At 42.9% G+C, this 18,500-nt stretch overlaps 1 protein-coding gene across 2 annotated transcripts in view; it reads left to right on the top strand.

The window, feature by feature from the left end:
- The first annotated feature begins 7,441 nt into the window (after positions 1-7,441).
- Positions 7,442-18,500, top strand: part of metap2a (methionyl aminopeptidase 2a) — a 30,354-nt gene continuing 19,295 nt past the window's right edge. The window contains exons 1-3 of one of the 2 annotated variants that reach the window (XM_060903610.1): positions 7,442-7,636; positions 12,119-12,220; positions 12,374-12,439. In XM_060903610.1, the coding sequence (XP_060759593.1) occupies positions 7,507-7,636; positions 12,119-12,220; positions 12,374-12,439 (298 nt within the window). In that variant the 5' untranslated portion in view covers positions 7,442-7,506. Of the gene's footprint in view, positions 7,637-12,118; positions 12,221-12,373; positions 12,449-18,500 lie in introns of both variants that reach the window. The other variant, XM_060903609.1, reaches the window with a different exon arrangement.

Here is an 18,500-nt window from a genome sequence, read left to right as displayed (position 1 = left end):
ACAAACCACAACTGCTTGATATTTGGTACCAAGCTTCAGCTTGGGGTTCTATACCGTGTGTACCATTATCAGGTCTGTCGCACATCGACTTCGTGTTTATTGACTGAACGTATTTACGAAACAGGGTGAATTTTGACGCCATTTCGAGAAGCAAAATGCTATTTCAGAATGCCAGTTTACCAGGATGCTATGTGAAATCCCTGTGGAGAGACACTGCTCTTTACTTACTTGTTTCAGGGTTGATTATTTGTTGAAGTCAACATTTCATAAGTGTCCTATTCCTTTGATTGCTTGCATTCTGATGTAAGCGGGTTTATGTAAGTGAGCAGTTGATCTTGGTTTCACTCATTTGCTTCGCTCACTCGTAAATATACCATTACCACTCAAAGATAGACAGACTATTTTTGCACAACCGTTTAATATCCTCTATTTAACAATAACATTTTCACATTATAACGTGCTACTGATCTGGGGGGGGGGTTTCCCCCTCTTCTGGCATTAATATGCTACCATAGAATTCAGCCCTGCTGTGGCTTAATATTAATCTTCTGATTATACTGTGAGCGTGATACACTTTTCTGATTATCGTGTTTCAGTGCTTTGAAAACTCCCACCAGTATTGAGGTACTTTATGAACATTAATATTAATATGAAATCACGATTAATTCCATTCACGTTGCCCAGCTCTGGGCTGAATGCTGAGCTCTAACATGAACACCCAATGACCCAAATTCAGAGTCCGTGTTTAATAACAATCTCAATTTCTGCTAATTTCACTGGATTTATTTCTCGTCATGATTTGAATAAACATTAGTTAATGCTGGTGTTTGTGACATTAAAAAAAAAAAAAAACTCAATATGAGCGTTAATTACCTTGTTAACATGACACACTAGGTGATACTTTGTTCATATTGATGCTGTTAATACTGTAATAAAGTTAGTTAAGGGATTATCTGAGATTATTCTCTGTATTCGTAACGCGTTCTCAGTTACCTTTTCTTTAAAACTGTAAAGGGCTGTGCTTCGTGATTCTGTTAACGCGAACACTTTGCTCTTTATTGACTTTGGTGTCATGGCTCGGGTGATGGAGTGTGCTGCTGATGGTCAGTAAACAGGAATATCGTGTATAATCTCTGATTTATGCAGCGACAGCAAGAAAACAGCATCGTTTATTACCTCTTGGAAATGATCCTCACTTCTCAGCTGCTGTTTGTACCTGGGTTTGGTTTTGTGAATAGCTCATGGGTAGAAACTCTGAATGCCGTTTACTGGTCCATGACATGACACGCCTTAAACTCAACTATTCTCAGATTCACTGGTGTCATGGAGCTTGTTTTTGTTTTCAGAAGATTTTTCCAATGAGATTTGAGCCGTAGAGACAATCTGACATGGATGCATCATGCTTCGTCTGTGTATCTGTTACTCTGATGTGAGTATGTTCGTGTCTTGGTCTTGTGCTCGGTGGTTTCTGTACTTTTTTCCATGCGTAATCTGAAACTTCCCTCCTAAGCAGTTGTGACCATGACAGACCCTACATGTGAGTGTGTGTGTGCGCGCAACCTTGTCCTCAACACCTCTGCCTTTTCAAAAGGTTGTTTTGATTTTTTTTTTCCTCCTTCATTTCAATTACCTTATCATTTTGTGAAATAATAAAGCAGTCTTGAAGCAGAGCTCAGTGTTTTGTGCTTGTGCTGAAGTCAGTCATGTGATTCATGGAGTAAACCAAGAGGAGTTTGTGCGTCAGTTATTGTTCTAGCTACACACGCAGGGATGGACCTGGAAGTGAATGACATTATGTCTAAGACAAGTTGTAGGACACAGTGGTGCTTGAAAGTTTGTGAACCCTTTAGAATTTTCTATATTTCTGCATAAATATGACCCAAAACAACATCAGATTTTCACGCAAGTCCTAAAAGTAGATAAAGAGAACCCAGTTAACAAATGAGGCAAAAATATAATACTTGGTTATTTATTTATTGAGGAAAATGATCCAGTATTACATATCTGTGAGTGGCAAAAGTATGTGAAGCTTTGCTTTCAGTATCTGGTGTGACCCCCTTGTGCAGCAATAACTGCAACTAAACGTTTGCGGTAACTGTTGATCAGTCCTGCACACCGGCTTGGAGGAATTTTAGCCCATTCCTCCGTACAGAACAGCTTCAACTCTGGGATGTTGGTGGGTTTCCTCACATGAACTGTTCGCTTCAGGTCCTTCGACAACATTTCCATTGGATTAAGGTCAGGACTTTGACTTGGCCATTCCAAAACATTAACTTTATTCTTCTTTAACCGTTCTTTGGTAGAACGACTTGTGTGCTTAGGGTTGTTGTCTTGCTGCATGACCCACCTTCTCTTGAGATTCGGTTCATGGACAGATGTCCTGACATTTTCCTTTAGAATTCACTGGTATAATTCAGAATTCATTGTTCCATCAATGATGGCAAGCCGTCCTGGCCCAGATGCAGCAAAACAGGCCCAAACCATGATACTACCACCACCATGTTTCACAGATGGGATAAGGTTCTTATGCTGGAATGCAGTGTTTTTCCTTTCTCCAAACATAACGCTTCTCATTTAAACCTAAAAGTTCTATTTTGGTCTCGTCCATCCACAAAACATTTTTCCAATAGCCTTCTGGCTTGTCCACGTGATCTTTAGCAAACTGCAAACAAGCATCAATGTTCTTTTTAGAGAGCAGTGGCTTTCTCCTTGCAACCCTGCCATGCACACCATTGTTGTTCAGTGTTCTCCTGATGGTGGACTCATGAACATTAACATTAGCCAATGTCAGAGGCCTTCAGTTGCTTAAAAGTTACCCCAGGGTCCTTTGTGACCTTGCCGACTATTACACACCTCGCTCTTGGAGTGATCTTTGTTGGTTGACCACTTCTGGAGAGGGTAACAATGGTCTTGAATTTCCTCCATTTGTACACAATCTGTCTGACTGTGGATTGGTGGAGTCCAAACTCTTTAGAGATGGTTTTGTAACCTTTTCCAGCCTGACGAGCATCAACAACGCTTTTTCTGAGGTCCTCAGAAATCTCCTTTGTTTGTGCCATGATACACTTCTACAAACGTGTTGTGAAGATCAGACTTTGATAGATCCCTGTTCTTTAAATAAAACAGGGTGCCCACTCACACCTGATTGTCATCCCATTGATTGAAAACACCTGACTCGAATTTCACCTTCAAATTAACTGCTAATCCTAGAGGTTCACATACTTTTGCCACTCACAGATATGTAATATTGGATCATTTTCCTCAATAAATAAATGACCAAGTATAATATTTTTGTCTCATTTGTTTAACTGGGTTCTCTTTATCTACTTTTAGGACTTGTGTGAAAATCTGATGTTGTTTTAGGTCATATTTATGCAGAAATATAAAACATTCTAAAGGGTTCACAAACTTTCAAGCACCATTACATGTATAATATCACATCATACAGTGTCTTGCAAAAGTATTCATCCCCCTTGGTGTTTGTTCTGTTTTGTCGCATTACAAGCAAGAATTAAAATGGATTTTTTGGGGGGGTTAGAACCATTTGATTTACACAACATGCCTACAACTTTAAAGGTGCAAATTGTTGTTTTATTGTGACACAAACAATAATTAAGATAAAAAAAAAAAAAAGCCAGAAATCTGGAGTGTGCGTAAGTATTCACCCCCTTTCGTATGAAACCCCTAACTAAGAGCTGCTCCAACCAGTTCACTTCCTAAGTCACATAAGTAGTTGATTAAGATCCACCTGTGTGCAATCAAAGTGTCACATGATCGGTCACATGATGTCCATATAAAATCACCCTGTTCTGGAAGGACCCTGACTCTGCAACACTACTAAGCAAGCAACATGAAAACCAGCAGTGTGGATGTGTTTGCATTTACATAATCTACTATAAGTAGAAATGTAACAAAGGATGAACTGAAGATAACACAAAATTAAAATTGATTATAGATGATTATCAACTTGTGTTTTTCTGCCAAATAGGGTGATTTGTAGATCAAGGATTGTGATGGAAAAAGCAAGCCTACTGGATTTAATTATTGATTCTGTCATACATCAACATTTACAGGCTAATTTCAGCTATTTTGCCTTCTGACTGATTGTCGACCCTGTTGAAATGGTGATGCAGGTGAGTATTAGAGTAGTTATCATCAGTGGATAATTATTTCTGTGGTGTTCCAGGCTTCGGAAAAACTCCCTGATTTGAACCTGCTGAAAAAGTTACTGCTGACACCTTTCTGTTTTAGCCAGCATTAACTTTTTCAGCAGTTTGTGCTACAGTAGCTCTGCTGTGGGATTGGATCATATGGGCTAGCCTTCAGGCCCCATGCGAATCAATGAGCCTTCAACACCCATGACCCTGTCGCCAGTTCACCGGCTGTCCTTCCTTGGACCACTTTTGGTAGGTACTAACCCCTGTATACCAGGAACCCCCCGCAAGATGTGCCGTTTTGGAGATGTTCAGACCCGGACATCTCACCATCACAATTTGGCCCTTGTCAGAGTCGCTCAGATCCTTACGCTTGCCCATTTTTCCTGCTTCCAACACATCAACTTCAAGAACTGACTGTTCTCGTCTCTTGCTGCCTAATATATCCCACCCCTTGACAGGTGCCACTGTAATGAGATAATCAATGTGATTCACTTCACATGTTGGTGGTTTTAATTTTGTTCACGCTTTGAGAGTGGTGGACTAATTTCAGAGGAATACAGAGCAATGTCTCCATCTGGTGGACACTTTGCACGATAAATCCTATGACATTCCACGCAGAAAAGTCTTGATTTGGCTTTCCCACTTCAGTGTTACTGCTGCTCTCAACAACTGACACAAATGTGGTCACATTCAGTAGTAACGGCTTAAAGCTAGACTGTCTTTCAGATTTTTCAAGTGTAGGTCATAAAAATAATTTTCCCAACACCCAAATATTTTTGTTTACTGGACTGAAAGCGGGGCGGCACGGTGGTGTAGTGGTTAGCGCTGTCGCCTCACAGCAAGAAGGTCCTGGGTTCGAGCCCCGGGGCTGGCGAGGGCCTTTCTGTGTGGAGTTTGCATGTTCTCCCCGTGTCCGCGTGGGTTTCCTCCGGGTGCTCCGGTTTCCCCCACAGTCCAAAGACATGCAGGTTAGGTTAACTGGTGACTCTAAATTGAGCGTAGGTGTGAATGTGAGTGTGAATGGTTGTCTGTGTCTATGTGTCAGCCCTGTGATGACCTGGCGACTTGTCCAGGGTGTACCCCGCCTTTCGCCCGTAGTCAGCTGGGATAGGCTCCAGCTTGCCTGCGACCCTGTAGAAGGATAAAGCGGCTAGAGATAATGAGATGAGATGAGATGGACTGAAAGCTACTGAATTCGAATCACAGCCTTCCAATTTTATTAGGTGTTTTTTGGTTTTTTTCCCCGTAACAGAACAATTAATGAATTTAGGGCCATGTGGCCCTAAATTCTCTATTTTTTTCCTGCTTCACCATGACCCAATTCAAGATACTACATCATGCATGACGTGGTGGGCTTTCCCCGTTTGTGCAAGGCACTGTGGGATACAAATTTGAAGCAGGAGAGAAAAATGGAGGACGCGAGCGTGCGAATGAAACATGAAAGACATTGTTATATACGAAGGAACAAAACGCAGGACCAAACTAATAAATATCGCCGGTCAGCAAGCACCTCGTGTGATCGGCTGTTCGTTTAGCGACAGAATGTCGTCACGTCAGAGCACGGTCAAAAGTAAACCTGTAGATGGCAGTAATGCAACACTGGATGCCAGCTGCCGTAAAACCCAAAAGAAGAGGGTAAATCTGCGCATGCGCACACAGACTTCCTCTGTCTGCTTGACTGCGTGAAGTGAGCGATTTCATGCACATTATTTGCTCAGGAATCCCCTCAAATTAAATAACTTCCCAGCCACAGAATGGCCTGATATTTTGTGAGATATTGCAGAAATAAACATGTATCACAATTACCAAATTTCAGAGGAAACTAAATTTCACCAGTGCTCACTTACCTGTGAGTTGGCACTGTTAGCGTGGCAGTGCAGTCACCTTCCAGCTGGTGTAGCACTGATCAGTAGTGTTAGTGAAGCCCAACACTAGCTTACCTACGACTCAGTGCTGTTAGCGTGGCAGTGCAGTTACCTTTTAGCTGGTGTAGCATTCATCAGTGTGGCGGTGAAGTCACCTTCTCTCTAAATCTTCCATATTTAATGAAGCAAACCTGGCAGCCATGTTTGTTTACAAATTGTCACAGTCGCTCGCTAGCATGGAAGTTTTACATCTTTGACATGTCTCTTTTCCAGTTTTTCGTTGTCCATTGGTATGTTTTTCTCTTGTAAATATGCATGAAGAATATCTAATGAAGCTTTGGTAGCCTTTCAAGTGTTCAGTGCAGCTTTTTGTTTCAGTTTATTTATTTAGTGCTTGATTTATAGCATCACTGATCCTAGCAGTAGCGCTGGATTAGCCTCATCATCTCCCTTTCCCGGCAGACAAAGAAATGGTTCTGCGCATGCACAGCAGAAAAGTTGTCACTGGATATTCACATATGCTCTGACATGTGATGTGATGTGATGACATGTAATATTGCACACTCATTCTCAATTGGGTAGAGTGGCGTAATACATGAAGGATAAGCGATATGATAATATTGCCACGCTATCAAACCAAAGGAATGAAACCTGCTGGAAGTGAATAGAATACATGTTTTTATTCCATCGAAAAAGTGTTGTGTAATGTATAATAATATACAGTATTGCAGGGTGGTAGAGTGGTTAGCACTGTCGCTTCACAGCAAGAAGGTTCTGGGTTCGAGCCCAGCGGCCAATGGGGGCCTTTCTGTGTGGAGTTTGCATGTTCTCCACGTGTCTGCATGGATTTCCTCTGGGTGCTCCGGTTTCCCCTACAGTTCAAAAACATGTGGTTTGGTTAACCTGGGGTAGCCATGACCCGATGGTTAGAGAAGCAGCCTTGGGGCCCAAAGGGTTGCTGGGTCAATTCCTGGGACTGATGGGGAAAAATGTGAGGTGTTGAGTGAATTAACAGCACTTAAGTAAGGTACCTAATCCCCAAGTGCTCCCTGGGTGCTGTAGCATAGCTGTCACGCTCATTGCTCATTTGTGTGTGTGTGTGTGTGTGTGTGTGTGTTTTCACTGCTTCAGATGAATTTCACGGTGTTTAAGTCTGTGCTTGAGTGTACGTGTGATTTAAACTATGCTAAGTTTGTGACAACAATTTGGGAATCAGGTGTCCACAAACTTGTGGCTATATCGTGTATATTTGCCATCAAAATAATTTGATTTGATCCTTATAAATGTTCTAGGCTGGATGATGTTCTAGACTCCATTGAAGCAGAGGTAGGCGGGGCTTTTCCTAATGCGTTTTAGTAGTTATTAAACCATGTTTGGAATACCCCACCTACTTGAATTTAGCTCCGCCCCTTTAGTGGTATAGCCTCTTGTTTCTGTTTTGCTCAGGTTGCAGAGAGCCCGCTCTCTCTCTCTCTCTCTCTATCATGCAGCACTCAGGAATGGAGTTGTTGCTCCCGGCGGATGAGGCACTCATTAACGGGGACTCCTCAGAGCCCGAGCCTGCGAAGAAGAAGAAGAGAAAGAAGAGAAAGAAGAGCAGAGCCATGGTTTGGGGTAAGCCTGAGGAGAAGCTCTAGCTTTGGCTGTATAGTAACGGGCTCGTGCGCTGTTCGATCTGTCAAACTTGACACGGGCTGCATGCACGTGCGCACATGTGACGCAACCCTGAGTCTCTCTCTCGCTCCTCCTTATAAAAGTGCACTATATGAAATAACGTCCTTCTCCAGCCCATGTAGTGCACTATGGCTGGGGTCCAGGTGCTGTCCTGCTCTTGGCCGACCCCTGTGGTGCAGTACTGACCGACCTGTCAATACATCACCTCAGGCACCTCTGAGTAGGGAACTAGACATTAGGCTTTTATTTAAGGTTGGAAATCTTGTCAGGTTTTTTTTTTTCCTTTAAAGCATAACTTATAATTAAGGTATGATTCATAATTGATAACAGAATTCTCAGTTTCAGTGACCAACTTGGCAGGATCGCTCACTTCTGTCATGATCTTTCTTCTTCTTTTGGCTCATCATGATCCGCAGATTTGATTCAGCATATGTTTTGTACACCAGGTGCTCTTCTTGATGCAACCCTCCCCAATCTGTCCGGGCTTGGGACCAGAACTAATATGTACTGGCTTGTGCAACCCCAGTGCCTGGGTATTTTACCTAACTGCATGTTTTTGGACTGTGGAGGAAACCGGAGGAAACCCACACAGACACGAGGAGAACATGCAAACTCGACACAGAAAGACCCCCATCAGCTGTGAGGTTTGAACTTGGATCCATCTTGCTGTGAGGCGACAGTACGGTCATGTTAATTATTAATATTCTAGATCACTTTACCTCCTTAGGAATACACTCTGTAAAACCAAAATACCTTAAAAGTGCAGCGTGTTGCAAAGGATCTTTAATCATGACGAATTCTGAAATGAAACAAGAACCTCAAATGATCCTAGTGAAACCCTACTTTTCTTTTCGGAATGCACTAAAACTAAAAATGTCCGAAACCCATAAGTAAGTTTTACCAAAGTAATGTTGGTGGTACGGTGGTGTAGTGGTTAGCACTGTCGCCTCACAGCAAGAAGGTTCTGGGTTTGAACCTCACGGTCGATAGGGGCCTTTCTGTGTGGAGTTTGCATGTTCTCCCCGTGTCTGCGTGGGTTTCCTCCAGGTGCTCCGGTTTCCTCTACAGTCCAAAGACATGCAGTTAGGTTAACTGGTGACTCTAAGTTGCCCATGTGTGTGAATGGCTGAGAGGAGAAAATCTCTAATAATCGAGTAGAAGGCAACGGGAAACCAGTACTGTAATCCTTTCCTTGAAACTTTGATGGTTACTGCAGTGGTATGCCAAATAGATAGATAGATATGTTAGTCTCATTTCTTTTTGTTTGTTAGTAAAATGTAGTTTTCTTGACTATGACATTTGTCAAATTTTCTCTGACAATTAACATGTCAAAGCTAAAAATGGAGGGGGAACCTAGGGAAAAACTGATCTAAAGTCATATAGTGATTTGTGCAAGCTCTTACAAACTGGGACGTTTGGTCACCATACCCTATAGATCCAGAACGGTAAGAGATGGAGAATGATGTTTAGTGGGGGGGGAAACCTGTTTTTTCATGGATCATTCCGGTTCAGTGATCCAGATCAGCACCAAAAGTCATAGCAACGAAATTCATCCTAGAGGTATTCTTAATGTGAAATTTGGTGATTGGTTGAAAACTGAGGGAGAAATGGCGTCCTAAAAAAACCATTAGGAGGATGATAATGGGTAGAAAGATCCTGAGTGAGCGTAACAATTTGCGCTATCGCTGCTAGTGCAAATTTAAAAAAAAAAAAGGAAAAAAGTGCACTGGGGGATAAAAAGCTGAGAAATGGCGATCATTGCTCTAAAAGACTCTCAGCCATGTGCACAGATATAATCTCGTCAGATATACAGTGTGGAGGGGCGTCGTGGCTCAGGTGGATAAGGCGCCATACCATAAATCCGGGGACCCGGGTTCGATTCCGGCCTGAGGTCATTTCCTGATCCCTCCCTGTCTCTCTCTCTCTCCCGCTCATTTCCTGTCTCTACACTGTCCTGTCCAATAATAAAGGTGAAAAAAGCCCCCCCAAAAAATATATATATATATATAAAAAAAAAAAAGATATACAGTGTGGTTTCTTCCTCTCAGTATGATGCTCAAAAACATGCTATTAAAAAAAATAGCACTGTAACTGGACTGGGATGAGTTTCCCTAAAGCATCGTAGCACAAAGATCATTGTTAGATGGTAGAGCGAGCATCACAATGAACACACTCTCTCTCCTAGTTAAGATGCTCTTAGCGTTAAGAGGCTTTTGGGAAACCCACCCCTGCACACTAAACTCTGACTCTATTATCCAAAAATGTTCCATAACTAAATGTGCCTTATTTCATGACCAGTGTTTCAGTTGACATTGTGAACACGGCTTCTTATAAACAGAGTGCTTAATTATTATAAATGACATCAGGTAGAATTTGTGGGAACTTTGCATTTTTGTTATTTTCTACAGCGCCGTTCTTTATATGTTGATTTAACCCTTTCACCACCACAAACCACTATTCCGGTCTCAATGTAGTAGGGAAACCCCTTCTGGAAAGATTATGCAGTGGTGAAAGGGTTAACAGGGCCAAACTGGAAAGAGGAACCGGTCAGCTTGTTTTTTCTCAACATACTTTCATAAATAAATGAATTATGAAATAGGATAATGGCTTCTATATACTATATAGTGCGCTGTATGTCCAGTAAGGAGCGAGCCAGTTGGGATTTGACCATTGTGACAGTAAAGCTGAGCTGTAGTTCTCTCTCTTTCCAGTCAATTTTGTATCCCAGCTGTTAATTTTATTTGCATTTCGGATCATGTCGCATCTCATAGCAGGTTGAGATTGATTTCTACAAACACGTGCAGCTCATGATGCAGTAGTTTGCTGTACGGTTTAATTCTGCTCATGAATGGTGTGTGTGTGTGTGTAGGGTATTCAGAAGTCTGGTAAGCTCCATCATCTTCCTATACACTTTATACATGTGCAACTAAACTGGACAGTTGAAGGTTAGAAAAACATGGACTGGTCCAATCTTTAGCTCTCCGGTTTCGGTGATCCTCGGTGTGCCCACTGTAGCTTTCGATTCCTGTTCTTGGCTGGCCGGAGTGGCACCCGATGTGGTCTTTGGCTGTCGTTGTGAATCCATCCTCAAATTTCAGCTTGTTGTGCATTTGAGATGCTTTTCTGTTCATCACGTTTGCAAAGAGTGGTTCTTGGCTCATCCGGCTGACAGGTGAAGAGCTTATTCCATCACGTGTTGTCCGTCATTCACATTTCACAAAAATCGCTTCTTCTCTCTCAACTCTTCACTGATTTTTTTTATTCTTTTTGGCAGGAAGGTAGGTCTGCCTGGCGTGCATATAGCTTTGACCCAAATTTGTGTAATTGCAATTAATAATGAAGATATGGAGTAATTACTCAATCCCTAACGAGCAGCTTCCACACACATCGCTTCTTCACTGATTTTGATTCTTTCTGGCGTGAAGGGTGCATATAGCTTCTACCCAGATTTGGGCTGGAGTGAGCTACGCCGTCATGGACGGTCTTGTTCGAGTTACCACAGCCTTACTGTCAGCTTGACCTTTGTCTCCTCTCATCAACGAGGTGTTTTCGCCCATTGAACTGCAGCTCGCTGGGTTTTTTTGTTTTGCTTTCCATATTATTCTGTGTAAACTCTGCAGGCTGTTGGTGGAAATCAATAACCGTTGGTGGTGCATGGAAATGTCAGCGTCGAAAATACTCAAACCAGCACCAACCTCTGGCATCACCAACAACACTGCCACCATGGGTCAAGATCAGATTTTCCCCCATTCTGATCTGTTATTTGAAGCTATTGACCCGACTCTGCATGATTTTATGGCCTGTCATATGGTTGACTGATTGGAGAATTGCACGAATGTGATGAACAGGTGTAAAGGTGGTCAGAATAAAGTGTTTGAGTTTATATTTATAAATAATTGAATGAATAAATTGAATGGGAAGTAGGTCAGTTAGGATTTAGCCAGTGTTACAGTAAGCTCTTTTCAGCCAGCTGTGTGTTCTGGCTTCTACTTCAGCGTTTCTGATTGCATAGCGTTTCATAGAAGGTTGGGATTTATTTCTACACACTATGTGTACCTTATGTGCAAATGTTTATACTTAGATGCACAGTTTAATCCAATTCATGAATGTGTGTGTGTGTGCTGTATATGGGGATTGACTATATAGAGGATTGTGTATAAGGTGCACTGTATTCTCAAGGTTATATACATATGATGATGTATATTGAGTGCTCTCTGCCAAGTCCTCCATCTCATTCATGCATTATGTGAAATGAAACCATCCCCCTACCAAACTGACACCCATTTAGGCCACTCAGTCAGTCGCCTCGATATCCCATGAGTGTAGCTGATGAGGAATGCAGCTCTGGATGAATCTGTGCCGTTAGCACTTCCTTTGCTTTTGGGCTCATTCACCTGTGTGTGTATGTGTGTGACTTTGCAGCAGGACAAGCTGAACTGGGGGAGGATGGAGTTGTTGAGGACACGAGGAAGTCACTGGAGCGGCAGAGCTTGGAGGAAAGGGAGCGAGACGAGGACGGAGAAGGTGTAGCACACACAAACACACAGATGCACACTCGGGTCGACACAAATCTGTTTTTGCTAAAACGTGCACATAATTTCCTCCCAAATTCTGAAAAGTACAGTAGCTCAGCCTGGACACTGGTTATATTGGCTTGAGTGACATGATGTTTTATAGATGGAGAAGATGGAGACGGTTCCGCTGGGAAGAAAAAGAAGAAGAAGCCAAAGAAAAAGAGTGGCCGTGAGTTAGGTATTTTTTTCCCCTTCTCTCTGTCCTTCTCGGATTTTGTTCTTATTCCTGAGCTAGTGGATGAGTTCATGCCTGGCAGAGCAGGAGAGTGAATTGGCGCTGGGCCAAGCATGCTGTACTACTGGGAGACTCCTGCAGTGTGAACTTCACTGTGCTGCTCTCTTATACCACACACTCATCAATATGGCCACTTATTTATTTTTGCATCTACATTTATTCCGTTGATGGATGCTTTGAATCCACAGTGAATCCCAATTAAGTCAGGATGCAAGCCAAGCAAGTAGTCATTCGGATAATTGCAGTATCACAAGGGTCATTCTACAGATTGCATTTTCTGAATGGAGCTTAACGATATCTCATATCATCTGTAGCCGCTTTATCCTGTTCTACAGGGTCGCGGGCAAGCTGGAGCCTATCCCAGCTGACTACGGGCGAAAGGCGGGGTACACCCTGGACAAGTCGCCAGGTCATCACAGGGCTGATACATAGACACAGACAACCATTCACACTCACATTCACACCTACGCTCAATTTAGAGTCACCAGTTAACCTAACCTGCATGTCTTTGGACTGTGGGGGAAACCGGAGCACCCGGAGGAAACCCACGCGGACACGGGGAGAACATGCAAACTCCGAACAGAAAGGCCCTCGTCGGCCACAGGGCTCGAACCTGGACCTTCTTGCTGTGAGGCGACAGTGCTAACCACTACACCACCATGCCGCCCCTGCTTAACGATATGTTAGCTGAAATTTGAAGTATTTCAGTGTCACTATTTTACTGCTGCTCTGTAAATAAAAATTACAAATGTGTTAGTTTTCGTTAAGTGAATTGGTGGGAAATGTTACAAACCAGTTCATCTTTTACAGTAGGCAAAAATGTCGTTTCACAAACAGACTTTTAATGTTCCGTCTCCCGAACCAAAGCTCAGTCAAGCTGGCTTCTGTTTGCCATCGTGAGACTAAATTCTATAAATTAAATCTTAATTATCCCTTCCTGCACTCTTAGTAGCTTGACTAGCAGTTATTGCACGCGGGAGAGAGGAGATGTAGTAGTTACTGCCCGTCACTGAGGAGACGTAGATTCGGCCTGAGCGGAAATCTCTGGCGAGGAGCGCCGATTGCGAGGTCCCGTACAATCGAAACTCCCAGGTGAGTGGGGGAGGGGATTCCCCACCGAGGTTGCACGCAGTGTGTTAGCGTGAGCATGTAGCCTATGGGGAATGAATAGTGTGTTGGATTAGCGTTAATCCCATGTTTTGGAAAATCGAAAATGTTGTCTTGGGCCCCTCTGGGCTGTCACCAATCCATGTGCAAAGTATGGAGTATGTGCATCCAGCTGTGTCGATTTGCACAGGTGAACAGACAGAGACGGACAGCCTTCCTTTAGTAGTATAGATTAAGAAAAAAAAGTTCTTCTCTCTGAAGGAAAAGGTTCTTTAAGGTTTCGTGTAGAACCTTCAAACACGAGCACAGATTTAAAAAAGGTTTGCGTTTGTTAAAAAGATAATGCCAAAATTATAAAACCTGCCGAAAACGTGAAAGCTGATTTTACCACATGCTTGTACGGATATTGACGTTTCACATGAACAAAATACCATGCTATCTGTTTTTGTTTTGTGCATTTGCCTTTAAAGGTGCAATGTGTGAATTCGCCAGGTGGCGAATCTTATACTCCACATTCCAAGCAAGTAGGGGGCAGTATATCACCAGAAAGTTGGGGTGTCCACCCTTATTGTCAGAAAAAAGGAAATGTACAGTCTGTCCTCCCCCTCCCTCTCTCTGAAATACACCACCACCACCACTCTCGTAGAATTATTACTCGCTGGATATAGCGTAATGCTGTTTTTAATTCAATCCAATCTTGCGTTTGTATAACTGATGACTGTAGAGTCATCAGTTATACAAAAAAAGTCAACTCTTAACTTATAGCAGGGCAAGAATACACAAAATTCCAACAGTTACAAGCGTGCTTTGCTCATTTTATAGCAAAAAAAAAAAAACAGCCACAGCAACTCGCACATCAGTAGTGCATGAGACCATTACGGCTCACGACACGGCAGATGTGTAATGTTTTTTTTTTATTAAAATGCAGCTAATTAAACAGACTGCTTATGACTTGATATAATAACCACACAGCTGAATGTTTCTGAATGATATCTTTGGCTTAGGGCGGCATGGTGGTGTAGTGGTTAGCACTGTTGCCTCACAGCAAGAAGGTCCGGGTTCGAGCCCCGTGGCCGGCGAGGGCCTTTCTGTGTGGAGTTTGCATGTTCTCCCCGTGTCCGCGTGGGTTTCCTCCGGGTGCTCCGGTTTCCCCCACAGTCCAAAGACATGCAGGTTAGGTTAACTGGTGACTCTAAATTGAGCGTAGGTGTGGATGTGAGTGTGAATGGTTGTCTGTGTCTATGTGTCAGCCCTGTGATGACCTGGCGACTTGTCCAGGGTGTACCCCGCCTTTCGCCCGTAGTCAGCTGGGATAGGCTCCAGCTTGCCTGCGACCCTGTAGAACAGGATAAAGCGGCTACAGATAATGAGATGAGATCTTTGGCTTAATAATCAGGCCAAAAGAGGAATGCCACCTTACCTTTATGATGATGGGCTCTTGCAGTTGCCAGCTCATGAATTAGCAGATCTTCCAGACAGCCACTTAAAAAAAAAAAAAAACACTTCCTGAGCTTCTAGGGATCTGTAAATTTTAAACTCATGCAAAGTGTTGGCAATCAGTCCAAAAATGAGTTTACAGTGTCCAGCTATGTGAGTGGAGGCTATCCATCCATCCATCCATCCATCCATCCATCCATCCATCCATCCATCTATCTATCTCAGTGTTGTAGTCAGAGTCCAGTCTCGAGTCCCCAGTGTTCAAACCCAAGTCATTAAAAAAATTTTGAGCCGAGCCGAGGCCACTATTGATCCGAGTCGAGTCCGAGAACAAGACTCCAACTGCACCATTTGACGGCCATTAACATTAGTTTGCTCCTGAACGTGACGTATGAACAGGTGAAGGTGCTTCTCTTTATCAGGAAGTGTGAAGTATTCTGTCAGAGATGGTTGGGAGACGGATGTAAGTGCAGAAGGTCTCATCTCATTATCTCTAGCCGCTTTATCCTTCTACAGGGTCGCAGGCAAGCTGGAGCCTATCCCAGCTGACTATGGGCGAAAGGCGGGGTACACCCTGGACAAGTCGCCAGGTCATCACAGGGCTAACACATAGACACAGACAACCATTCACACTCACATTCACACCTACGGTCAATTTAGAGTCACCAGTTAACCTAACCTGCATGTCTTTGGACTGTGGGGGAAACCGGAGCACCCGGAGGAAACCCACGTGGACACGGGGAGAACATGCAAACTCCGCACAGAAAGGCCCTCGCCGGCCCCGGGGCTCGAACCCAGGACCTTCTTGCTGTGAGGCGACAGCGCTAACCACTACACCACCGTGCCGCCAGTGCAGAAGGTGTGTTTATTAATACAAGTGAAGACGGTAACCAATCCAGAACGTCAGGCAAAATCATAAAACAGTGAAATAAGCAATAGGTCGAGCGAGGCACAAACAGGCCATCATAGACTCGGCAGAATCAAAGACGAGAAACAGGAAATCAGGAAACCAAACAAGGAAATAAGGCTCGGTAATGTGTCAGCAACACAACTCAATACTTCGCAAAGTAAGTGCGCTTTCGCGGTTTTTATATTGGCGCGCTGATTGCGCCTTAATCCTGTGCAGGTGCAAGTCATTTACGGCGCGCACGCTGTCCGGAGCGTGCCTGAGAGTCTATCTGGTGCACACGCCAAGGCGCGCAGGTGTGACACTCTTGCATGAAATTAGTATAAAAATTAATATAAATATAAATATCTTATGCCAAATTATTATGGCATGTTACAAAAATAAAGAAAAAAAATCTGAGTCCTCGTCTCCAATTTACGAGTCCAAATGCAGTTAATGCACGAGTCCGAGTCATCAGTGCTCAAGTCACGAATCCTTAAAAGGAGGGCATGAGTCGGACTCGAGTACTACAAGCCTGATCTATGTATTGATAGATAAATAGCTATACAGTACCAGTCAAAAGTTTGGACACACCTTCTAATTCAATGTTTTTATTTTTTATTATTAGTTAAAAGTCACTTCATGTCTTAAAGTAATGATGGATGTCGTTTCTCTTGACTTAGTTGAGCGGTTCTTGACATAATATGGATTACTACAGTTGTGGTGTAGAATAGGGCTATTTACTGTATTTTTTTATTATTTACTATTTGATCTCAAACGCATTAAGAAGGAAGAAATTGCACTAATTATCTGTTAATTGAAAAGTATTCCAGGTGACTCCCTCATGAAGCTGGTTAAGATAATGCCGATAGTCTGCAAAGCTTCATCAAGGTAAACGGTGGCTACTTTGAAGAACCTAAAATATGAAACGTGGTTTTTTTTTTTTTTTGGGTGTGTGCGTGCTATACATGTTCCAGATGTTATTTCATAGTTTTGATACAGGATAGGATACAGAAGAACCTATGAACGAGTAGGGGTGGATAGACTTGTACTGTATACATAGCTGGATAATGCATTCTCAGAGGTTCCAAAAAAAGTTTCTGGCGAGTGTTAGGATAAATTATGCCACTGACAAGAAGAAATAAAATGTGTGTGTGTATATATATATATATACACACACAACCCCGATTCCAAAAAAGTTGGGACAAAGTACAAATTGTAAATAAAAATGGAATGCAATGATGTGGAAGTTTCAGAATTCCATATTTTATTCAGAATAGAACATAGATGACATATCAATGTTTAAACTGAAAATGTATCATTTAAAGAGAAAAATTAGGTGATTTTTAAATTTCATGACAACAACACATCTCAAAAAAGTTGGGACAAGGCCATGTTTACCACTGTGAGACATCCCCTTTTCTCTTTACAACAGTCTGTAAACGTCTGGGGACTGAGGAGACAAGTTGCTCAAGTTTAGGGATAGGAATGTTAACCCATTCTTGTCTAATGTAGGATTCTAGTTGCTCAACTGTCTTAGGTCTTTTTTTTTGTCGTATCTTCCGTTTTACGACGCGCCAAATGTTTTCTATGGGTGAAAGATCTGGACTGCAGGCTGGCCAGTTCAGTACCCGGACCCTTCTTCTACGCAGCCATGATGCTGTAATTGATGCAGTATGTGGTTTGGCATTGTCATGTTGGAAAATGCAAGGTCTTCCCTGAAAGAGACGTCGTCTGGATGGGAGCATATGTTGTTCTAGAACCTGGATATACCTTTCAGCATTGATGGTGTCTTTCCAGATGTGTAAGCTGCCCATGCCACACGCACTAATGCAACCCCATACCATCAGAGATGCAGGCTTCTGAACTGAGCGCTGATAACAACTTGGGTCGTCCTTCTCCTCTTTAGTCCGAATGACACGGCGTCCCTGATTTCCATAAAGAACTTCAAATTTTGATTCGTCTGACCACAGAACAGTTTTCCACTTTGCCACAGTCCACTTTAAATGAGCCTTGGCCCAGAGAAGACGTCTGGATCGTGTTTATATACGGCTTCTTCTTTGAACTATAGAGTTTTAGCTGGCAACGGCGGACGGCACGGTGAATTGTGTTCACAGATAATGTTCTCTGGAAATATTCCTGAGCCCATTTTGTGATTTCCAATACAGAAGCATGCCTGTATGTGATGCAGTGCCGTCTAAGGGCCCGAAGATCACGGGCACCCAGTATGGTTTTCCGGCCTTGACCCTTACACACAGAGATCCTTCCAGATTCTCTGAATCTTTTGATGATATTATGCACTGTAGCTGATGATATGTTCAAACTCTTTGCAATTTTACACTGTCGAACTCCTTTCTGATATTGCTCCACTATTTGTCGGCGCAGAATTAGGGGGATTGGTGATCCTCTTCCCATCTTTACTTCTGAGAGCCGCTGCCACTCCAAGATGCTCTTTTTATACCCAGTCATGTTAATGACCTATTGCCAGTTGACCTAATGAGTTGCAATTTGGTCCTCCAGCTGTTCCTTTTTTGTACCTTTAACTTTTCCAGCCTCTTATTGCCC

This window comes from Neoarius graeffei, chromosome 21 (genome assembly GCF_027579695.1).
Source record: "Neoarius graeffei isolate fNeoGra1 chromosome 21, fNeoGra1.pri, whole genome shotgun sequence".
Lineage (NCBI taxonomy): Eukaryota > Metazoa > Chordata > Actinopteri > Siluriformes > Ariidae > Neoarius > Neoarius graeffei.
The sequence above is the reverse complement of the archived record's forward strand: the minus strand, read 5'-3'. Positions and strand labels throughout refer to the sequence as shown.